This window comes from Trachinotus anak, unplaced genomic scaffold (genome assembly GCF_046630095.1).
Source record: "Trachinotus anak isolate AG129_WGS33_773 ecotype Australia unplaced genomic scaffold, CSIRO_AGI_Tana_v1 ptg000001l, whole genome shotgun sequence".
Lineage (NCBI taxonomy): Eukaryota > Metazoa > Chordata > Actinopteri > Carangiformes > Carangidae > Trachinotus > Trachinotus anak.
In genome coordinates, this window is record NW_027273852.1 from 2,037,511 (window position 1) to 2,062,278 (window position 24,768).

The 24,768-nt window shown below is 43.7% G+C and overlaps 1 protein-coding gene across 4 annotated transcripts in view; it reads left to right on the top strand.

Annotated features, from left to right (window-relative positions):
- hdac4 (histone deacetylase 4) overlaps positions 1-24,768 on the top strand; it is a 125,773-nt gene that overhangs the window by 63,605 nt on the left and 37,400 nt on the right. For 3 of the 4 annotated variants that reach the window (XM_071489215.1, XM_071489380.1, XM_071489305.1), the window contains 10 exons: positions 10,209-10,409; positions 10,675-10,820; positions 11,438-11,588; positions 14,502-14,622; positions 15,891-16,009; positions 21,123-21,251; positions 21,505-21,611; positions 22,088-22,207; positions 22,516-22,723; positions 23,403-23,620. In XM_071489215.1, coding sequence (XP_071345316.1) covers positions 10,209-10,409; positions 10,675-10,820; positions 11,438-11,588; positions 14,502-14,622; positions 15,891-16,009; positions 21,123-21,251; positions 21,505-21,611; positions 22,088-22,207; positions 22,516-22,723; positions 23,403-23,620 — 1,520 coding nt within the window. Of the gene's footprint in view, positions 1-3,074; positions 3,364-10,208; positions 10,410-10,674; positions 10,821-11,437; positions 11,589-14,501; positions 14,623-15,890; positions 16,010-21,122; positions 21,252-21,504; positions 21,612-22,087; positions 22,208-22,515; positions 22,724-23,402; positions 23,621-24,768 lie in introns of those variants that run through there. The other variant, XM_071489461.1, reaches the window with a different exon arrangement.

Consider the following 24,768-nt stretch of genomic DNA (forward strand, 5'->3'; position numbering starts at 1 on the left):
TCTTTAGGTCACACACCACCCTCTACACAAGGTTTCATGCACAAGCTTCCATACATATCTGTTGTTTTCAGTTGATGGATGTACTTACCTCACTCACTAAGTCCCGCATATGGTCCGAGACCCTGCATGTGTTTTTGTACATACTTGAATATGAGAATATGCATGCTTGCTGTGGGTTCACAAACATGTGACAGAATGTGTCCCTCACAGCTGTACAGATGTGCTCCTTCACAAGAACTGAGGCAAAACAATTTTAACCACAAGACAACATGAAAAAAAGTTGTAATCGTTTATGACAGAGTGCACAATCTTTTAAGATTCTCGTGAATTCCTTCTTTGAATCTGTTATTTAGAAACTTTGATTGCTTGCATAATCCATCTAAACATCCTCCCATCTACTTCTTTGCAGGTCGTGTGAAGGCCAGAGAACATTTTCAAAAGCCGTCCACATTTGCCCCACTGTTCGTTTTTGTTTGACAAGCTTCTGGCTCACCGCCGCTGATCTTTGACCATGTTAGTTGCCCACTAACCCAATGTACATACATTAATTTTTTTACCACAGTTAATGAGGTGCTCCTTTGCGCAGTTTCGCAGTCTGCACAGTGCCCTCCCCGACGGTGATTCTCCCTGTTCTAAAAATGAAAAGGTGTTTGTGTGCGTGTGTGTGTGCCATTATGGTTTTGGTTCAGCGGCATTAGTTGTTATCAGTGCCATGGCTGCATGAAACTTAGCTAAGCCTTTGACGTCAACACCATACAACAAGCTGATAACAGAGACTTTTATCGCAGCCAGGTGTGTGGGTGTGTTGTCTGATCAAACAGAACTTGGCTTCCTGGATTCTATGCTGAACTTCAGAAATAGCTCCTGCAAACACATCACACAGACGCAGACCACCCCACACACACACCTGCAGACACACATGGACCTCAAACACACACACACACACACACACACCAAAAAAAAAATCTGGTTTCTGAAGTAACCAGATTGGATAAACACCATGTAAACAACAAACCACTTGTTTCTGATAGTGACTTTCTGCACATATGTAAAACTAGGTGAGTGAAGGCATCACTGAGAAATGATTAACAGCAGTGGGATCAATAGAAATATAATTACTCTGATCTTCATGCCGACCAAAATATTCTAACTGGAGTCTGATTAAAAGTGAAACTGAAACTAAATAATTAAGTGTAACTACGTCTGTTTACCCAGATCTCTGGTCACTGGTGAACAGATGAGATTGACATCTCCTTCATTCTCTTGTCAGGGTTTTTTGACTTCTGACTTTTGACTTTTGACGTAAGGGCTGGACAATCACACGTCAGGACATCATCAGACAATTCCTGCCATGGCTCCAGCCATCTTCAGCCTGAGCAGAGCTCTTATGAATTACACTAAGGAAAAACACCTTTGTGTGTGTGTGTGTGTGTGTGTGTGTGTGTGTTTGTTTATTAATTTATTTAAAGTAATATGTCCAAATAAATGTTAATGGGATGGAGAGGTTGCTGATTATCGACCCCCTGCATATAAAAGCAGCTGGTGTAAAATAATGAGGTAATTGTGCTCTGCAATTTTAGGGTATTGACAAGTGAAAGTAAATTGATGTGTCCACTGTTGGCCTGAAGACACATCCCCTCACTTCTCTTTTACTCTGCTTGACCTGGATACACCTTACACATTGCTCTTCAGCATGTTTAGTGTTGATCTAATGAGGCAGCTCATACTCTGATCCTAGCTTTCATCGTTTGCTAGGATCAGTTTTTCAACATTTCTCATTGATCCTGATGTAGTGAAATGAATAGAAAACACCTTTGTGTTTCTGTTTCCTGTGGAAATCAGAACGAGCGCTGATAGTTGCCTCTCTCATGCATCAGAAGACATTTGCATCGAAGTGTAAACATTTGCCGCCACCCGTCACAGGATTAGCAGCCAGCACCACTTCACAAAGTGGCCCCCTGTCCCTTCTTCACCCTTTGAGTCTGTGTGATGGAAAAGGAAAGATGAAGCAGACTCTTTTGCAAATGAGGAGGAGCCCAAATGTGGTCATTTTTATACAATTAGACTCTCAGTATTCATACTCCAGTCAGTCCCATCCTGCTGGTTTCCTGCCTGTTGTTAATATTGGCTTCGTGTCACACTGCCCATTGATATGACAGTAAGACATATGTCAAGTCTCACCCCCAGAGGAGCACTTGTCATTAGTGGACTCTGATGCCAGTCAATAGCCCAGTCCTCCAGCTGCTGTAATGGCTCCTCATTATTATTCAATCCGAACCTCATCGTTGGTCTTCGACGGTCTTTTCAGGCGTCCATGTATAAATCTGTCTCAACTCTGATTCACTCCCTCTCTCTCTCTCTCTCTCTCCCTCTCTTGTGTTTTCTTTATAAGAATTACCTTTGCTCTATATGTTATATATTAATATATATTTGTAATATGTTTAACTCCGTCAGTGCACCTCTGTAGATATTTCTGTGATGGTCATTTTAACATTTTTAGCTCCAGTCACAACCAAGTTATAACATAAAAAATATGTAAACAAAACGACAACAACATCCAAGCACAAATTCCTACTCCAACATATTGAGTTTGGATACAAAGCCATAGCTGTAAGCAGCGTCTACTGTGGGTGCAGCAGATGTGTGTGTTTGTAAAGTGTTGCAGTTGCAGCCTCCATTATCATCAAGTCAGCTTCACAACAACTGTCTGTGCTGGGGGGGCCGCTGGTGTGTAGGAGGGTTTCAGATACAAAAAGAGCCAGGAATATCTTCGTGTGCAACAAGTAACACACATCAAGAAATGTAAGCAGCAACAACAATGAGCTCTGTTCAGGCCAAAAAGTGCACACAACCACAGTGTTTGTTTAGTCAAATGAGAATTTAGTCACAATCTCTGTGCCTCCCCACGGATCAGTGAGTTAGAGCCAGAGAGAGAGAGAGAGAGAGAGAGAGACTCCAGTAAAATGCTCAACATGCCTGAGACTGCCCTCTGATGTCACTGTGAGAGAGAGAGAGAGGGAGAGAGGAAGGGAGGGAGAGAGAGAGCGAGAGTGGGAGGGGACCAGAGGAACAGAGGGAGGGAGAGACAGTGGCAGCCGGAGCGCAGAGCAGAGCCCGTCAGTGAGAGAAACAGAGAGACGGAGAGGGAGAGAGATCTCTTCGCACTACCACCACCAGCTCGGTCTGCTGTATTTTGGCGCTACAGTGGACTTTACAGCTCTGTTCAGAGCCTCACTTTTGGCTACAGACACACACTTTCTCTCTCTCTCTTGCTGAGATTCTGTACAGTGCACACAAACACACACACACACACACAGACACACACAAACACACGGCGACCGGACAGCACGAAACAACTGATGGGTAAGAGATGTTGTTGTTATGTGCAGACTGTTGTTTGGGAAGCTGATGTGGATCTTTGAAATTCAGTTTTTATTGAGCTGGTTTGTTTGTAATTTGTGTGTTTTTGTCATGTGAAGAAAAGTGTATTTAGTTCTCGTGTGTGCCGCTGATTACATTCACATTGGTGTGTTATGTTAGGTTGTTGTGTATGAGCGTGATACCTGAGCACACATGTGTTTATATAAACTCGTTTAGCGCATGGATTTCTCTTACTGTGTGTGTGCGTGTGCGTGCGTGTGCGTGTGTGTGTTCACTGGCTGTGTGGGTGTGCAGCTTTGAGTAGTGACAGTGTTTATTGAATGGTACTGATGTATGGAGACACTCGCTCAGCACCACTCACTGCAGCCTTTAACTGAATGGAGCAGATGGCAGTGGCTGCGTCTGTCCCTCCCCGCAGCTCATTGTGTGTACATGTGTGTGTTTGTGTCTCTGCCTCTTTGTGTGTGCAGAAATGTGTTTTGAAAGTTTGTATTTTTAAACATAATGCGAGTAGAAAGGGCTTCATTAATTGTTCGGCACATTTTTTGACAGAAAAAGTATTTAAAACAGTTGAATTCTGTCATGAATGACATGAAGTTCATTCACTCTTTACTCGCAGGAGTAAAAGATTAGATTTCCGGGCCAGATTAGATTTTCTACCCTATGATAAGAATTTAATTTGCATTTTGCTTAGTGGACAGTTTGCATGTAGTGTCATCACGGGGCTTTTACACCTTCATGTGTCTATATCTGACCTGGATTCAGCACCAACAGTTCAGCTTTGAGCACACAGAGCTGTGATGGAGCTAGTTAAGGTGTTGTGTATCTGTGTGTACCCCCCTTGAAAACACGTAATCTCGAAATAATTCCTCGAATGATTTGATTGGTGACTCTTGATTGCTTTAACCCAATGGAGTCGCTGACGAGCTGTCCTCAGGGAAAGAGAAGAGAGAGCTGAAGAAAGCAGAGAGGTGGTGACACAAAGCACAACAAAGTGCCACACTCCACTTACATGCAATACATCACCACACGTACACACCCACCCTGGACTTCACAGTAAAGCACAGAGCTGAATGCACATGCGGGGTATTTGTTGAATTAGTTGCCTGCCATCATTGGCTCTCCCTCCGTCTCTAGCCCCACCCCTCCTGCCCTGTCCAACCAACTGCTGGTCACCATCCCACCAGTCACCATGGCGTTTGCCTCCCCTCCTGTGTGAGCACCTGTGTATGTCTGTGTGTGTGTGTGTGTGTGTGTGTGTGTGTGTGTGTGTGTGTGTGTGTGTGTGCGTGTGCGGCTCACAGCTGAGACACATTATGTCAGCAATTACAGTTCATTCTTAATCTGTAAGCCTTAACGCCGCTGTCACTTTTGCGTCTTTGTGCAGCTTAGTTTTTGTCACACTCACTGTGTTTGATTTGTAAATGAATGTGTGCGCTCCGTTCCTCCTGAACTGTGATTAAACATGCATGGGGTTTTGTCTGAGTGCACAGATGCCCGGTGGGGCAAGGGGCTCCCTCGGGAATCCTGCTCTATAAATAACTCCCTGTGTGTGTGATCCATAATCTTTGCCTGATCACGGGGGAGGGGAAGGGGGAGAGGAGGGGGCATCACAGATAGATAGAGACACAGAGAGAGAGAGAGCGTGATGAAGGGAGAGGGAAGAGGAGGCTTTTCACCACTTGTGTTTGAGTTGTGTTTTTTTTTTTTTGGTGAGTTCAACTAGATTTCACATCACCCTGCCTGTAGTAGGAAACCTCACAACTGTGGGATTTTCACAAAGTAAACACAATTTCCCGTCTGGAAATCAACAGAGTTTATCTCACTTCCGCCCGTCATTTATGGTCCTCGAGCTGCTGAAGATCCCAGAACACAGACACATTTCAAATCCACCTATACTTACACTGTTGTCACCAATAGAAAAACACACATTTTCTTTACTGACATTTTTCCGTCAGTAAAGAAAATTTGTGGTGATGTAAGAAAATGAGGACATGCTCGACTTTCCTCGTCTCTTCACATATTGCAGTCAATTGAATTTGGAAGACTAGAGTGGTGACTGTTGCTACGTATATGTTAGTGTGTATGCTGCAGTGCTGGGCCATGCCTTCAGCAGGAATGTATGCATTGTCATGCCCGGTGCTGTCAGGGTGAGTCAGCTTGTGCAACCATCTCTCCTCACGTTGGCTCAGGACCATAATATCATGCCTATTCACAAAGTGCCATCCTTGTAAGCCGGGCTAATTACTTCACAGGTGTCTGCACCCTGCTGGGCTCTGTATGTCGCCCTGTTGGCCTGCTGCCATTCACAAAGCTTTGTTTACTGTAAACAAGCTTCTGGGGATTGTTATTCAGTGAGCCACTGTAGCTTTGGTCACGGTACAACTATACCAGCGCTGTGACAGAGCCATGTCAGCTTGACCATGAACTGTCAGTCAGACGTGACGCAGATGTGTTTCCTGTCTGCTATAAAACCTCTTCCCAGCATTTTAAAACAGTCTTTCAGACCCGACCGGAGCAGACCTGTCTGACGAACTGGGATCTGTGCAGGGGGAAAATACCGTTACAGCCTCTGTCTCTACATCCTATGGCATGCATCAGTTTTGCTGAAACAGCTGGTCGCCTGAAACAACTCTACTCCCAGAAACATTTGATTTGTCACATAAATTCAACCAAAAAGTTTTACTCTGGGCATTGAAATGTAATGGAATAGAAAACAAGTCTGTGTGGTTCAGGTCTGGGCTGTAGTACACACAGTAAATACTTTAAGGTTGGGTTAAACAATATGCAAAAAAAAAAAATCACATTGCAATTATTCTGTTTGGTATTGTGATCAAGATTTCAGTTGGAATGGTCACGTGGTCTTTTCATTTTCACTGAGAAAAAAAATAAAAATCATGATGATGTGATTCTTGTTTGGCTGTGTACCAAACAAGCATGTTTCCTTAAATGAATTGAAGGGTGGGGGGGAATCTCTGCAGCCCCACTGTGCTTCATTTATGGTATATTATGACATCTTTCATCTTTATCAGAAGAACTGCAGCTCCTGAAATTTGGACATTGCACTTGGTCATATCAGTCTACATCAAGGATATCGAAACGTTTGACTGCAGCTGTGTGTAGCTTTGTGTAGCTATAGTAACATCACAATCTGCAGCCAGCTATGGCTCTCAGTGCAATCTTAATAGGCCAGCCAGTGTGGTTAGCCTCCGAGTAGCTGGGCTGAGCAGTGATTACACCACCTCCATTTGTCTCTCTCTGCACTGCCTGCACTTGCAGTCCCCTCGGCTCGAGGATAAGTGGCTGAAGACGGCCATTGACCACAAGGATGTAAGTGACCGGCCATGTTGACAGAATAAAACATACGCATAGGCATTCAAGATTTGAATTTACTGTACTTTTCCCCAAGGAGAAACTAGGTTTGGGCGTCACAGTTGCTGTTTCCTTCACACACTTGTGCCTGTTTCTTATGCTGCCTCTTATCACACACACAAGTACACACAGCAGTTTTGGTGGCCTTAGTTGGCAGAGGTACTCACAGCAACTTGTCACCTTCTTTGTAAACGTTTGTGTTTGATATCATTTTATTTTTAAGTTTACTGATCCATGCTGTGAAAACATTTTGTCACTTACAAGCCACTGTAATACAAGGAAGCAAAATTACAAGCCTGTAAATGTTTTAAATAAATACTGTTAGGTTTTCATAGATTATGTATATTTTTTCCCAAATGGACTCTTTGGATTGTGTTATTGCATGTGATGCTGTGCAGGCAGAATGTGTAAATCTTTTAATTTGTAGTTTTTGGGGGTGGGAGCCCTGATTGTCTATGAAAACAAACAGCCTTTGTGAAGCCCCTGTGGCATGCCGGCAGAGAAAGGCATTTGGGGTAGCGTACATAAATAGTGTGGCGTCGACAGCAAGTGCTAGTCAAACTTCAGGGGCCTGCCAGAGTCCCATTTAGAGGGAAGAGCTTTATGTCCGAAGCTCACCAAGTCCATGTGGGAAAATATACAGTAGAAAAGGCGTTAATTAAGGTAATGCTAAATGCATGTGTGGCACCGTGGCGCCAGAATCTCTCTGAAAGGGCCCCAGTGTGTGGAGTGACACTCTGTTTGAAGTGCACTGACCTGATTGATGGCCCAACAAAAGGTTTTGTTTGTTTGCCCTTGTTGTTTATTGCTTATCAAATATGTGTGTAAACATTTGGGAGGCATGTGTGTATACGTATGCGTGTACAAGCCTGTAAATGTGAAAGGTGGAGGAGTTTACCATGGTTCACTGGAGGAGGGTTTGTTTATGTACCACTGGTGGCTGGCATCTTCTCATCTGCCTCTCTTCCTATTGGCTCGTTATTGTGGAAGTGGCAAACATACAAATTTGTAGGTCAGAGGTCCAGGTATCATGCACATGAGAACTGTCCGGTTGTAAAATAATAAACACATCGCATCAACTTTTGAATTATACCCTCAACTTCGCATGATTCAAAAAAACACCTAGCTCTTTCAGCTTTTCAAACTAAACAAAAAAAAATTGTTGCTCCTAATGTCCAGCTCCCAAACAAGTCTTTACAAGTGTAGTGAAATAATCAAACACACATAGGCACATGCACCAGTGAAGCACCAGCATGTCTGGCCCAGGGTGGCCACACCCTTTCTTTTCTCCCTGCTGTCCCGTTGGGTGGTGTCAAGTTTCCTCCCGCACTGAAAACCTGCCCAGTACCAAAGATGTCATTGGCTATCTCAGCAAGTAACTGCAACTCCATCGCCACCTCATTGGTCACTTGGGGGACGCCAGGACAGTCCGTGATATGGAGATGCTCTCCACTTGCCTCAGGGTATTGATGGCTGGCAGAGGGCGGTGGCACGGTGGTGAGGTGGTTCTCCGCGGAGCAGATATTGATCAGAAAAGACTGAATGTTGCTCGGGAGGATTCGATGTTGAGTTTATGTGTCGAGCACAAATCAAGAATTTATACGGTTGCACGAGTTTGAAGGTTTTGTCATGTGTATTTGTTTTGTCTGGTTCACCTCAGGCTAATGTAACAGGTTTGTCTTTTTATAGCCTGAATTCAACTTTCACACACCTCCACATGCACAGCGTACCGTCCCTAACTCTGACCAATTTTAGATTGAAAAATGAAGCCTCCAAGTACTTGTGATAAACAAAGTAGCGTGTTGACAGCGTTTGATCCCCAGCATGCGGAATTCCAGTTACATGTCAGGGCTTTAAAGCTGGCACATATTTTATTTGCAGTTTTTTCCTTCTTCCTCTAGTGTTGTGTTGTAGGGTTGCACTACTGTTTGTGTGTAAGCCGCTGTGTTGTTTGCTTGTTTTGGAGAAATAATCTGATTGCACTAATACCCCAGTTTCTGCATGTCAACCATGTTGATGCAGGGTTATTACTTTTCCCGTGTTTGCTCGCTCTTGTGCGTGTTCGTGCATCAGCAGCACTACAGGCTCAGGCTACTTCACTGGATTTATTCAGATAAAGCAGAATAAATGTCGGAGATTTAATGAAACATAAGGAACATGACACAAGCAGCCGTTCATATTTTGTGTCGGATACAGATTTTACAGTCGCACAGTGTGTGTGTGTGATTGCATTACCTCAATATCAGACACAACTTTTCTGTCTTTGTAAGAGACGCACACAATGTACAGCAAACAAAATGTAGTGTCACTGCTCACATACACACAGTCAGAGTGGGAACGCACACACACACACACACACAGCACGTCTGTATGCGTGTCAGCAAATCCCTGCTGCAAAACTCATGTTGCAGGAGGATTGTTTTTGCTCTCTGCTGCCATGTTTTCATCATTTTACCTGTGTGCGTGCTTGTCTGTTTCTTTTTTTTTTTTTGGTTTGTGTGTTTTGACTTATTTGTGTACAGAAAGTGTAAGTACAAGGTTTCTCTGAGACTTTTGTTTGTACAGATGTGTGTAAACACTATATAAGGGAGGCATCCTATACACTCTGCTCCCAGCAAAGCACACACTGTTGCTCCGATCTACTCTGGCTCTTTTAATCTCACACATTTTATGATTTTGATATTTTGCTATTCCTCTTATTCAGTGCATACAATGATAAAATAGGCTGGATTCTTGAGTTTTCTAACATTTCAAGCAACCACGGCGAGTGTGGAGTGTAGTATTGAGTACAACAGTCAAGGCTGCAGCGTCCAGACAGCTGATGAAACAAGTCGTCTTTGGTCTTATTTGGATGAGAGAGGACAGGGTGTTTTGGCTGCTGTTAAAGGGAATTCAAAACCTTGGACTTTGAATTCACTATAGACAGATATAATGAGAAGAAAGTTACATGAAAAGTCTTTTTTTCAGTTTTTCATTTAAGTTAATTTAGTCCTGTTGAGGATCTCAGTAGTGCACTCTAGTAAGATTTCCACTCTGTTTTAACTCAGCAACCTTCAGAGACAACTCTGCTGTTGGGGTCAACATTTTCACAGTTCAGACTCACGCAGCGTTGCACATGTTGTACACCGAGGCACATGAGGTGTTCTGTACATAGGAAACCTCAGAGAGGAAAGTGACTCTGTATATAGTGCGGAGAGTCTTCTTTTTTATGAATATTCGTTTTTTAAATGTGCATGTGGGCAGTGTGTGTGTGTGTGACCTGTCAGAGTGAGAGCTCATGGAATATTTTTGTAAATCCACAGTAAATCTTCCTCTTTGCAGTGTTTAGACTGCAGAAGCTGCACTGTGAGTTCTTGTTCTAACCAAACTCCACCTTTATGTGTTTGTTTCCTCCTTCCTCTTCTCCTCCCTCTTTTCTCCCTCCTGTCCTCTCCCTTCCTGGCTTCCTCTTTCAGTGGACGTGAGCACGGCAGCGCTGCCCACGCAGTTGCCTCCCACCACCACAGCCATCCTTCCCATGGACCTGCGCGTAGTGGACCACCCTCACCACCACCACCAGCAGCCTTCCTTCGGCCTGGTCCCCCAAACCCACCCTGTACCGCCCACCTCCACAGCTTGTCCCGCACCAACCGAGCCAGGCCGCGGGCCAGTCATGGGTGAGTCAGGGTGATCTTTGGAGATCACAAACATATGCCATCCTCCAGATGCTTAGACTGATAAACCCTTGGGGTGACCTGATAGCCGAGTGGTTAGGGCGCGTACCACATGAGTGCAGATGCTCTTAGCAGGCGAGTTGCCGGTTCGACTCTTTCCTGCATGACATTCCTCCTCTCTCTGCCCCTTTCCTGTCACTCTCTACTGTCTTATCCAATAAAAAATATCTTAAAAAAAGAATGATGAACTGTGTATGTCTCCATACAGGCCACCAGGAGCAGCATCTGCAGCAGGAGCTGGTGGCGCTGAAACACAAGCAGCAGCTCCAGAGACAGCTACTGATCGCAGAGTTTCAGAGGCAGCATGAACAGCTGTCGCGACAACATGAAGCCCAGCTTCAGGAACACATCAAGGTGAATTGGTTGGACAGGGTGGGGAAGAAAATACAGGTCCTCTCCCCTCCCCTCCTCTCCTCCTCTCCGGATGAGGTTTGAGGAGGAGGTTCTTCTTTGGAGACAGCCACTGTAGGACTGTGCTCAGCAGAAAGACACCTTCTGAAGGACAGGAGGAAGCTTGTGCATGTGTACACTTCAGTGAGTATGGTGTTGTAGTTTGATCCAGTGGCAGTACTTTGCTGCTTAGTCATCTACATGACAAGACCACTGGCCCCAATGTGAATTTTGTATGTGACTCATTCCACTTAAAAGCCTCACTGGTGTTGCTACAACCACAAAGTCAGCCAATACAGATGCTGAGTCTGGGCTGAAAATAACTTGCAGTCTGCTCAGTCCTCAGGTGAGCATGGCTCTCATTATGGACTCAAGGCTGGTGATGTCATGCGTTTTAGAAAAGCTAACTTTCAAATCAGTGATTCTTTACAATCAGTCATTGCTGCACCATGTCAAAACAGTATCTCCTCAGCTTTGATATTTTTTGCCCACCCCATCTGCTGTGTCTCCTTGTACTCTTCCTTCCTTTAATATCCTTCTCTCTCTCTCTCTCTCTCTCTCTCTCTCTCACTCTCCTCCAGCACCAACAGGATTTATTGGCACTCAAACACCAACAGGAGCTGTTGGAGCATCAGAGGAAGATGGAGCAGCAACGTCAGGAGCAGCAGCTGGAGAAGCAGCAGCGGGAACACAAACTCCAGCAGCTCAAGAACAAGGAGAGGGGACAGGAGAGTAAGTAGCACCTGTTAGAGAGAATGGTTTGTGAAGGAAAGTTTGAGAGATGCTGCGCACTTGTAGTAACAGGATATGTCACAGAGGTAGAGCTGGACTGTAACTGAATGCCATCATTACACAGGGCCTCAGAAATATACACTATGTTCTATTATGATGAAAATGCACATTGAGGAAATGATTTTGAAGATGAGCTTGAAATACCACCTCATAGGCTGCATGAAATATGGTCACATCTCTCCTTCTGTTCCTGATATACAGCATTTAATAATGGCCAGTAAAGCAGAATATTGTGATGTCACAGTGAAGTTGACCTTTGACCGTTTGGACATAAAATGTCATCACTTCATCATTTTTCCCTATTGGAAATTTGTGTTAAATTTTGTCATAATTAGATTATGCATTCTTGAGTTGTGGCCGGAGGTGTCAGCATGACCTTTACCTTTGACCTCTGACCCCTAAATCTCATCAGTTTATCCTTGAGTCCAAGTGAATGTTTGTCCCAAATTTGGAGATTCCCTCGAGGCGTTCAGGAGATATCACATTCACGAGGCCAAAAACAAGATTTGTTGAACTTTTTTAACAAGTTTGAAGAAATTCCTAGTATGTAAGCATAAAAAGTGATCTGTTACATGTGTTAGTGTCAATAGTGCCATGAGTAAGATCTAAATATAGCTGTCATGTTTGACCGAGCACATTCACTCTCCACCTCCTGAACGCTGCCAACATCTGTTGTAACTGTGCTGAAGCACTTTGTCATTTTATCACAGCAGGTGCCACAGAGGCTTGACCCTCACAGCCCCTCTGTCACAGCACCTGTCCTTACAGCACAGCAGTCAGAGCAGCCTGACCTCGCTCACTCACCACAGGGAATTTCAGAATAAGACGGCCAACACGAGGCTAGGAGAGCAGGACAATCATGTGGCATACATTCCTTTTAAAGGATAATTTAGGAGAAACGCCTCAAGGGAATTTCTTAAAATTTGCCACAAATGGAGGATAAACTGATTAGAATTTGGTGGTCAGAGGTCAAAGGCCAAGGTCATTGTGACCTCGCAAAACACGATTTTGGCCAAAACAGAGGAATTCATATGCTAATTTTGACACAATTTAACACAAACGTCTAATTGGATAAAATAATGAAATTATGAAATTTTATATCCAAACGGTCAAAGGTCACCTTCCCTGTGACATTATAATGTTCTCCAAAAGCCACGATTCAATGCTGTATCTCAGGAAAAGAAGAAGGGGAGATTGTGGCCATATTTCCTGTAACTTGATTGGTTGGCACAGGCAAACAACCAGGAGGCAGTAATTCTAGTTTGTGTTGCTCTGGCCGTCATTGCATCTGTTATGATAATGTTGTAGTCAGCAAAGTATGTGCTGAGATCTGTAAACATGGTGACATTAATAGAACAAAGCAAGTTCTCTGCAATTAAACTAGTGTGTAAATATCACTGATAAAACCAGTGGCCGAACCTTTAAACCAAAGTTGACTCTCATGCTGATTCAGCTACAAAATGCTCTTCCACTTTTTATGACAAATAAAAACGCTCCTGATATTGAACCTTACATGACCTTTGACACAGTTGCACAAGTTTTGTGGCAGTTATTCTATCTGTGCCAAGCCAATTGCTTTTCTTGTTCCTGTAATAATTCTAAACTACATAAATAGACGGCGACATGACAGACCTGACTCACTACGTAGCTACTGCACAAATAGACTTGCCTTGCCCTGCCTTATTGATCACCTGTGTTACTGAATGTTTTTTACCCACTGGAGTGGCTCTCCCTTTTCTCTCGCCGGTGTGTGTGTGTGTACATATTTGCATGAAGCAGAATTATTGTAATTGGCTTTATTTATATTTTGCTGCACACAACCTGCATGCTTATTATTTATACTTATAACTTATTGAATAACCTCATCACAACAGATGGTGTTTTATCGTGATTATTGTTAGCGTGGCTGTTAAATGGTCTGATGTGGGCTACGATGAATACAAATCCTTCTGAACAGAGTTAATGGTGGATGCACATTTAGAACCAGGATTTTCTGCCACTAAAGGTCCTTTTTCTCAGCCCTTCTCCACTGGACAACATGAGCCTACAGTTTGACGTCTATGGAAAGAGCATTGGGTTGTAAACAGAGGAAGCTTTGTTAAGTGCTGCAGTAAATTGCATAGAAGGCAGTCTCATAAAAGCCAATTTGCTACAGTGGCAAAGCGGACATATTGGGATGTCAGCACTTCCAGCTGCACCGTGATTTAGAGATCATATATTAGCCGTTGTCGCTTTCACATACTCTTTTTACCACGTTCTCTCTCCAGTTTAGCATCACCTGTTATCACTCCCTCTGTGACATTCTTAGAAAAACACACCTCCGCTGATTTTCCTGTATCCTCTAAACACCTATTTTTTTGCCCCCTTTATTGCTCTCCTCACTCCGATTCTCATATTTCTTCACGGTCTCTCATTCCCTCTCACTCCTCTCCCTCCCTGGACAATTTGTTTGTAGCTGTGAAATGAGAGTGGTAATTGAGGAGAGACCTGGAGCTGAGTGAAGCTCGTGATGTGTATCGAGACGAGTCACATAGCACCACCGTCGTCTCCAGAGTTTTAGTGAAACTCTGATGCAAGATGGTGCACTCCGCATGTAGCTAGAAACCCATTATCTGTCAAAGCATGGATCGATGTTGTTATAATCTTCATGTTAGTGTCACAGATTGAACAGGAAGTGCAGTACAGTAGAGGCACTGAAGCAGAATCCTCTCCAGAAATGCAATACTGAAAAAAGTATTTTTGTATACAGGGCTTTGTGCGTTTGTGCATAGTGGGAGTGTGAATGGAGTTAATTGGAGAAATGCTTTGGTAATCTTTGGTTATCCCTCTCCCTGTGCCTCTGTCTATGTTTAGGTGCAGTTGCCAGTACAGAGGTAAAGATGCGGCTTCAGGAGTTTGTCCTGAACAAGAAGAAAGCCCTGGCTCAGCGAAATCTAAACCACTGTCTGCCCAGCGACCCACGCTACTGGTATGGGTGAGTGTCAGAGCTGACCACCGCAGAGCCACTAATGGTTTGGAGTATAACTTGTTGAGGACCGGTGACTAATTTATGCAATATGAAGTCTGTGTTCAAGTTTATGTCAGTATAAAATCCCAATGTTCACACTGTTTCCCTGTGCTACACACACACCTTCTTCACGGCAAGAATCATTGTCAAAAACAAAATATGCCTTTTTTATTTTATTCAGCTTAAAATGCTAAAGATTGAATGAACCTTTTTTTATGTGTACTGTATCAAAGGCATACTTCTACACTTCTGTAAACTTTAACTTCCAGCTGCTTTGGAAGGCAAGTGAAGGACAAGATCATGCCCTTTTTTTTCTCTTTCGCATTCTTCATCTTTGATTTTTGAAGGTTACTTTATAATTCTGCATTTAAAAGAAGAAAATACGGGAAGGCTTTAAAAGAATTCCACACTGACGAAACCCTATATATATGAGTATCTGTTGTATTTGTGGTGTTATAAGCCTTTTACAAAATATACCTGTGCTATTGTGAACCTCTGTTGTGCGGGCATGTGTAAGACGTTTCCAACATCGGCGTCAGCCTGTGAGAGTTACACAGCAGAGAAAATGGTGAAGGATGGAGCCTTTTTTTCTGTCAGTGTTTGTTCTCTGTGATTGGCAGCTGACTTTCTTTGAGGTGCATTTGTGTGCGTGCATGTTTGAAGTGGACGGACAGAAAAGACGATTGCACCTCTCATGTGCTTTAAATATTTGAAGAGGTTGTAAGCTTTTCTGCTTTCTTTAGGTGTGTGCCATCAGTAAGGAAAACGGTTCTCACTGTTTTTCCAATTTCCTCAGACTCCTACCTGTTTGCTTTCTCCTCTCTTCTTCCATATGTCAGTCCTTCCTCCTTTAGTCTCATCTCTGCTGTCATCCTGCATCTCTCACCTTCTCCATCCCTGTCTCTGCACGTCATTCACTCACCTTTCAAACACGAAACTAAACCTTCAGATCTTAGCTGTCTTACACTAAAAAGGAGAGGATGCTTTCAGCTCTCCGTCTCCATAGCTTCTCTCTATTCTCTTTGTCTCTTTTTCCATTCCACTCACAATGTTGTCCACACTCTGCTGGTGGGTGTTGGAAGCTATTTCTCTCACTACACTTTGTGTTACAGCAGGCATAGCAAGAGTACATGGAGCCAGACTTTACCTTGAAAGAATTACTAAAATCATGTTGCATGTTATAGTAATAATATTTTAATGTTTTTTCCTTTTCCTTTTTTTACATCTTTTTGTAGAAAAACCCAGCACAGCTCTTTGGACCAGAGCTCTCCTCCCCAGACAGCATTGTCAGCGTACAACCACCCGATGCTGGGCACATACGACTCAAAAGACGACTTCCCTCTCCGCAAAACAGGTACAGACCAGCACCGTGATCCTGCTGAGGTTTTGTTACTTCCTGACATCCACATTCCTCCGCCTCTCACAGCCAACTACCCATTAACTGTCCAGAAGGACACCCTAATCTTCCTTTTCCCCTGCATAAGCAATTGAAATGGCTCATTGGGTTTCAGAGTCAGGGAGATGAACCGGGAGCCGGTCGCTGGAGGATTAAAAGGAGCCCCTAAGATATTCAAGGTTATTTTATGAGGTCTTATGAATCATGTTAATGTAATTTAAAGTAGAATTTAGAAACCCTAAAATCAGTTGAAAGTTGGCTTACAAAGATTGTCATAATGACCAAGAGAGACCAGAGATCACGGGGCCATCACAGACAGATGTAAACATGTGGGACCTTTAAAGAAAAAAGAAAATCTTTTTAAAGCCTGTTTGCTCTGACTCATTCACACTGATACTGACAAACACATTCAAGTCACAGTCCTTCACAGAGCTTCCAGATCGCGCTGTTCAACAAAACAACCCTTGACTGCTCTGAGACGTGTCCCAGGAAACAAACCGCAGTTCCTGCCTTTTGGATGCCTCAGACTGTTATTTCTCTGTCCTTCTGTCCATGTCAAATACAGCCAGGCTGTGATTATTCACTTAGCGTCAGCAGCTGCTTTGGCAGTATCGCTGCCTGCTTTCACAGCTGGTGGCTAAACTCTGTGTACTCTGCACTCCTGCCCACCTGCTGTGAACTGGAGGCAGGAGAGATTTATCCTGGCACACATCCTTAGACCGCAAGTTTCAACTTTCAGGGACACTCAGATGTAATTCAGAGATTCAGTTCGCCAGCGGTGCAAAGAAGTATTCACATCTCACAGTTTCACAGTTCAGCCTGACACGAGGTATAACAAAGCTGTAGAGTTCATACATGGCAAGAGAACGAGGTTTGTTTTTAGGAGAAACGGAGTTTGAAGTCTTTGTGTCAGTTGTGTGGAGAGGCAGAGAGGGAAGCACTGACTGCACATGTGCACACATACGACACAGCTGTTGAGGAACTGTTGTGTCAATAGCGAGCAGATATAGGTCAGATTAGACCGGCAGACAGAGAGACGAACTGTGCTCAAGAGGAAGTGAGTGACAGTTGTGCGCCACTCTGACGACTGGAACTGTCACACATGACGTTTTTTGCTGCTAATGTATGCGTGTAAATTATAAGTGTATGTAAAGAATTCTTTCTCTTTCTCACAAGTCCAGGCGTACAGTATATTACAACAGGGGTCCATTGTCCAAGTCTGAGAGGCTTTGTGATCGTGGCTGTCAGAACACAGAGGGCCACTTTGAAAGCTGCGGCAGGAAGTCTGTCCGGCCCCTGCACACTCTCTCAGACAGTCGCAGACATTCCCATGCCACACATGTTGAAACCGTGCAGGATGTCCACATGCAATTTAGCACTTTCATAAGCCACTGCATAGCTTTACAATTTGATGCCCCTGTCACAGAGAGTGAGTGAGGGTAAGAGGCTGTGTTTTAAAAGGAGACCAGTGCAGCATGGTGGCTGTTATCATGATGGTCAGTTTGTTACCTGCTGACCAAGATTAGACCCATCTCCTCTGATGTCTGACTTGTCGTTCTAACACTCAGTCCTTGCCTCTACATTTGAATCATCACTGGTTGTCGGACATAATCTCAGGCTCTGTTGTGCTGCCTGTGATGCTGATGATAATGGACTTTAAACTGGGAGTGCTTGGGTGCACGTACGCTGCTCTGACATGTTATAAGTGGCAGTTAAATAGCTAAAATCTAAATAAAGGACTAAATCCCCATCTGTTTTTCCACCCACCTCACTCGTTTATCACTTGGGTGTCACAACAATCAGTAACAGACGCCGCTGACTTTAACAAGCTCATGTCACCTTTAAGAAAAGGCCTCACTAGTTGTAACTGTCAGAGGCAAAATGTCAGCCAGCTTTTTGCTGTATTGTGCTCATATCCACTTTATATGCTCACAGGAGAGACTGTTAAATATTTTGATGTAATTTAAAGAGTGTCTCCTGAAAACTGTAACTAAGAATTAATGGCTTTTAATCCTGTTTATGCAATAATCTGGCCCTAATCAAATTTGGTCTGGTTCCTTTCCCCTTAATGTTTCTAGAAAATATGTAAAAGACAAATATATCCATCTACATGTGTGTCTGTGTGTTCATTCACGCCCATCTGATCTATCTATCTAATGTATCAACCACATATGATATTTCAGGGAAGCACTGTCGATGAGTTTCAGAAAACTACTCTATTGATTTCTATAAATCTCTCTTCCTCTCTGCCTCTCCTTGGAAGAGTGGCACGGCTTCCCCCAGCATGATTATAGCAGCTCGGGACTCCCATTTGTCAAAACAGTTGAGCAACTGATCAATATGTTTTGTATGAGAGAACCAGTTTCCTCCTACACTCCCCACTGAAATACTAAGCACCACTTGTAGAGATGTTTAATCTGGTATCGATATGCCATCAGATGCAAGGACATTACACTGAGCACAATATAAAGCATATGAATTAAATATATGCCACCACCTGGATTCAGGATTGTTGTGTGTTACTTCACTTCCTCCCTTTAAAAGCCATTTTGGCCACATATGGCTAATGTGGAAATGTCTTATTTAATGTTTCTGTGATAATGTCAGGACTGTGGATTGACAGCCGCAAGAGCGCAGAAGAAGACCCGCTGTTACCTGACAAGAGAGGATGTAAAGTAAAAAAAAAAAGAAACCTCTTAAACTGCAGATGTGTGTCTGGGTCATCACCATCATAAAGCAGGACAGTGACGCATGCTGTAACGAGGCGGAAAGTCCACCTTTGCTCATGGTTGCTTTACGGGAAAAAGACGAAGGAGAAAGACTCAGCAATGAAGGAGAGATGGCAGAGGGAAGAGAGAGAAGTGGGGAATTAGAGGAAAGGAGAGAGAGGGGGGGATGGATGGAGGCGAGGGAGGGAGGGAGGGCTGTAGTGAAAGGCCAGCGTCAGCAGTAAAACCAGTCTGGGCCCTCTGCAGCGAGTGTGTTCGCACGTGTGCACACTGGTGTGCTTTTGCCCAGTCGGCATTAACACCCTTCAAAGTCACTGTGTCCTGAGGTGAACGCCCCCACTGCGACCACAGTCCTACTTCACCTTCCTTCTCTCTCTCCTTTACTGTCCTCCTAACCTCCCTCTAACCTTCCATTTCTCCCTTTATCTCACTCGTCTCTCTCTCTCTCTTCAGCCCCTCCTCCTTTTACTTGTCCATTTCTTAATTGGATGCACACAAACAAGCACAACCTTGGCCAACCCCCTTTTCCATTCCACTACTTCTGTGTGCCCTCTTTCCTCTGTCCTGCCTCCTACAGTTTCGATCACCTTTGCAGCCCAGTGTCAGTTTGATCTTCACATTGTGAGATTTTTGCCTGTGACACCTAGTTGATATTACAAACAAATAATGTAAGGGATATATTCAACATAATGTTTGTACATGATTTATCATATGCATATCAAGAGACACTCATGTCCTCTTCTGATGGCGGTGGTTCCAACGCTACCGCTCATATTCAAGCTGTTCAGACTTTAATGTGCATTATCAAGATGTCAGCTGAAGCCGTTATAGAGATAAACAGTCAGCAGTGTGCTTCATTTACACTTCCTTTCATCAACAACATGATAAGGTTATTTATTTCATTTAGGGATGGTCAGCACATTCAGAACCAAACAGACTCACAGATAACACATCTCAGAAATCTGCAAAAAGCTACTTGAGTTCTGCTTCTTTTATAGATGACAGATTGTTGAAATAGAGGGAATCATAAGCATATTATAATAATTATGGCAGTAATTGTGGTGTCAAAATCTTGCACTAGACTAAGGACTGAAGTTGGATGCACTGTGCTTTTTTTCTAGTCTTTTCTTCTCCTGCAGTTCAGCTAATGCATCTTATCCAGACACACCCCATCCCAATTAACAAAGACTTGGGAAGAGCGGCCTCCACTCAGCAGAAGCACTTTTTTAAATAATTGAGTTTAATAACTTCAGCGGCGTAGTTCCCCTCTACAATTGAAAGTGCATATGAAAAAGTACTTAGACATTATAGATTCACTGCGGGTCAGCTCATCCCCATTGACCAGGAGGTATAGTGCTTGCACCTCTTTGAAGTACATTAAAACTTGGTGAAGCTTCATCCAACCTTGATTAGCATTCAAGGCTGCAGGACGTAAGGGCCGGGAGGGGTTTGAAATGACTCTGAGTAACTCTTCTAACAAGCAATACAGTACACAAAGAAGAATAATCAACAATCGCTGCTCCTTTTCTGAGAAATGTAGTGTGGTCTCTTTGATACAAGGTCGTGGAACGAGCATGGGGTCAGCAGTTGGTCAGCTGTCTAGCTTTAGCTAATTGAACGGAAGGAAGCCAGTGGAGGAGGGAATAGAATAAAACTGCCTGTGTTTGGTGTAGTCTGGCAGAGAGACACCAATGCAGCCCTGGCCAGAAAAGGTCAGGCTACTCACCAGTACAGCTCCATAGCAAATCCAGAATGGGAGCATCTGTTTCCAAGCAGAGTCCCCGAGAAATGTTGAATCAGGCACACACGCATACCCATACGCTTACAAGCAGTGTTCATTAGCAAAGCATGGAGGCAGCATCATTAAGCGTGGGGTCAAGGAAGCTGCCAGTTGGCTGCTTCAGCTCTCGTTGCAGCGCTTCCTCCTGTCACATGATGATGGCTAACCTCAGCTCCCGAATCTGTCGGCCAACACACAGTGTGGCCTGTGGGGACGAGCTCATTAGCCCCACTACATGCCCACCAACATGTTCCCACTTGTGTGGCCGAGCAGTCGACCACAAAACAGACTGCCAGTTTAGAGGGACTCTGTCACTTTCAACACATTTATGGGTTGAAAATTATAGAAGATTCATATTTTTAGAATGGGTGAAATCAAATAATTAACCCTTGCATTGTGTAGATCTGTCCACAGTTGTCTGCTACTGCTGGATTGGACCACATTTGTAAACAGAAGCAGACATTGACAACCCATTTCTGTGTTATCTGACTCTAGACTGAAATGTCTCCACCTTCTGAGTAACTCTTCCATCCTGTCCTTGTTTTTCTCTATATCTCATCAGCCTCGGAGCCCAACCTGAAGGTTCGTTCCAGGCTAAAGCAGAAGGTGACCGAGCGCCGCAGCAGCCCTCTGCTCCGCAGGAAGGATGGTCCAGTCACTACTGCCAAGAAGCGTTCCCTGGACGTGGCTGGTGAGTGACTCTTGACAACTGTTGTTTTAATTCGACATCAGGATAAAATTGTCCAGAATCTTATTTTTCCACCACTTGCAGCCAAATTCTACCCCATATTTGAAACATCACTGTATGGATTTTGCCTAACGACATGATTTTTTTATATTGTCTCATATAAATAGTGAATTGTTATTTTTATTAATATTATTATTATTATTATTATCATCATATTATGATTAAAAATCACATTTCTGTGTTGCATCTACTTTAGAGTCTGCATGCAACAGTGCACCAGGTTCAGGTCCCAGCTCCCCCAACAACAGCTCCAGCAACATTCCCAATGAGAACGGGGTCACCATCTCCAGCAGCCCAGGAGAGGTAACCAGGGTTATATTGCGTGTGTGCATGTGGACGATCACATATGCACAGGGATGTGAGTGTCTGCTGGTCTTTGTGGTTGTGAGGCGGACGGGTGACCAGAGGACTCCAGGAGGAGATTGGCAGCGTCCAGGGCTTAATCTCTTTGAGTGTGTGGGCTTGTTTTGCCAGATTTGTGGGGTCAGTAAACCGGGAGCTTGTATACTTATGGGGTTGATAGCTTTGTGGGGACCAAAATAAGTTCAGTTAAATGGCTGTTTGAGGTTTAAGACTTGATTTTAGATTTAGGTATTCAGTTGTGAAGGGTAAAGTTTATGTCAAGGACTTGGGAATGTTTTATATCAGTGATATGTCCCCATGAATGTAGTAAAACAGGAATACATGTGTGTGAGAAGAAATGTACCGTATGTAACACTGTGTCTACTTTGCATCTGAACTGAGTCAGTATTTACTGCCATGTGGTTGTGTGTGTCCAGGCCTCCCTGCTTCAGAGATTGGCTGCAAGGGAAGGTTCAGTTAGCCAACTCTCTCTATACACCTCCCCTTCTCTACCCAACATCACCCTGGGACTGCCAGCCACAGGCCTCACTAACACTGTGAGTATGCTCGGTACACAATATTATACAAGTGTACAATATATCATTACTTATAAAGAATCCTGAGTTTGAATAAGATGTTGGCTCCATGGTTGTGTACATGGAGGTTACAAAACTTAAGTCTTTTCATAGATTTCACAGACTCCCTCTGATTCTCCTTCTCCTTCTCACTTCCTCTCATTCGTGTCATTTGTCTCATTTGACCCTTCTGTCTCCATCCATCTGCCTCTCTCTGCCTGCCTGCCTCTTTTCTTCTCCCTCCTTGTGTCTCAATCTCTCTCTCTCTCTCTCTTTCTCTCTCTTTGTAGGTGGTATCGGGACACCAAGATGGTGAGAGTCATCTGCCTGCGTTACAGCAGGGCATTCCTCTGACCCCTCCTTTCCTGCCCACTGCCCACCTGCCCTCTTACTTGGCATCTTCAACGCTGGACAGGGAGGGGGCAGGAGGGGGCACAACTGGTCACAACCCCCTTCTCCAACACATGGTACTGCTGGAGCAGAGCCATAATCCAATGGGTCGGTGTTCACTGCAATATTTATTTTCCTTACTTCTCAGCAGTGAGTAGCTGGTCTCTGAACTAATGACTTTGCAGATCCCTGAAGCAATTTCACGCCATAATAATACTTTAGAGTAGATTCTCGCTGTCAGCCGGGCTATGGGGACTCCACATTTCCTTAATTTGACTGTTGTAATACATGCACAGAAAAAAAATCTTGGTAAGATGACAGGATATAAGTTACAGTGTAATTTTGTATGATTGGTTCTCTGTTTTATATGACTACAAGACTTATTTGTTGTCCAAGCTTTTTAAAGTGAGTAATGTAAATAATTATAAGTAGTGGTTGTATTTTAAGATAAATAGTACTTCTCTTGATGCAATTTCATATTTGCCATGTCTTCACTTAAAATTCTTTTTTATGATCTTGGGCTTATTTTTGACATTTTATAATCCTATTAGCAAGAAAAACATTTCACTCCGCAGCTTAATTACAAACATTTTGAGATGCTGCAAATTTGTTTAACACAAAAGTCCACAGAGCTTTAATATGAACATTTTTTTTTGTTTACAAAGGCCACAATCAAGTTGACAAATAAAATGTTATTATACCTAATGGGGGCCAAAACGACAGAAATGTGACCATTTTTATTAAAATAATAAAAAAAGTTGCTTTAACCCCTCTGTGTTTACCACAGTTGGCCTGGGTGGTCTTCCTCTACCGTCACCTACTGTCTCCAAGCTTGCACGGGGCCACCGTCCCCTGGGGCGAACCCAGTCGGCCCCTCTGCCCCAGCAGCAGTGTGGACAGGCCCAGGCCCTGCAGCAGCTGGTGGTCCAGCAGCAGCACCAGCAGTTCCTGGAGAAACACAAACAGCTGTTCCAACAGCAGCAGCAACAGCACATCATCAACAAGGTAGCTCAGTGTGTGTGTGTGTGTGTGTGTGTGTGTGTGTGTGTGTGTGTGTGTGTGTGTGTGTGTGTGTGTGTGTGTTTAGCGGTATTTGTCCATCTACATGACACTGATTTGGTTAATGTTTGTGAATCCTCTCTTTGCTCCAAGAGCTGGATGAATCAGGCTGCAATCAGCAAGTCTTCTAGCCAGTCTTTCTTGTCTGTGTTCACGTTTCCCTACTTCTCCCTGTCACCCTGGCAACTGTGCTCTAGAGGAAGCTGCCTCCATATATGGTCACAAAGGAAATGACCAACTACATCACTGTAGGTGTGTGTATGTGTGTGTGCTGAAGTTTCTGCAGGATTAAACTCCACTATTTGTGTGTTATTTGGCTGTAGGTGACTCCCTCTGCTCCTGGGCTCCAGGCAGCTGTGAGTCCAGCTAATTAAGTAAAGCTCAGGTGTAAAACCAGTGTAACATGAAGATGTATTACTGCTCTTTTCTAGAATACTTAGAAATGACAATGTGTTTAATGAGTTTGCGTTGCATATTAAACAAGACTAGGTTAAAACCTAGTATATGGCTGGACTGTGGGTATTCTGCCTAGTGTCAGCTGGTTTCAGTATTTTATCTGTTTGTGTCTCTCCCACTCTCTGTGCTCACATATACAGTATTTTGAATTACCAGTAAAGCTATTCTCATTTACATGTTTTTCTGTTTATGTTGTCTGACAACAGAAAAAATATGAAATAGTGACTGAAACGCAGCCTCGAGCTCGCAGGGCTATGAAGGCAATTCTCTTCAATGGACAGTAGCAAAGGTTTGTCCAGAGAGTTGCCAGACGCTCCAGTTGGATATTACTAGGCAATGCACTGGTGCGCAGCACCAATCTACAGAAGCCATTGCAGAGATCTCCAGTGAAGTGTGTAGTAATGTTTGTTTAAAGTTTCCATTAAAAAAATGTCTTACATAATCTGTCTGGGCGCAGGAAGTATGGAGTGCCCAGAAGGCCAGCATCACATGGGTAAAAGATGCATTCACAGGCAACATGGAGAAACACTTTTTCAAACAATTATTGCTCTAATATAATTGAGTCAAATCAAAGGCTTATAATGTCTAGAAATGCAAACCACATGTGCAACTCATCTGTCATCAGCAGAATCAACTAC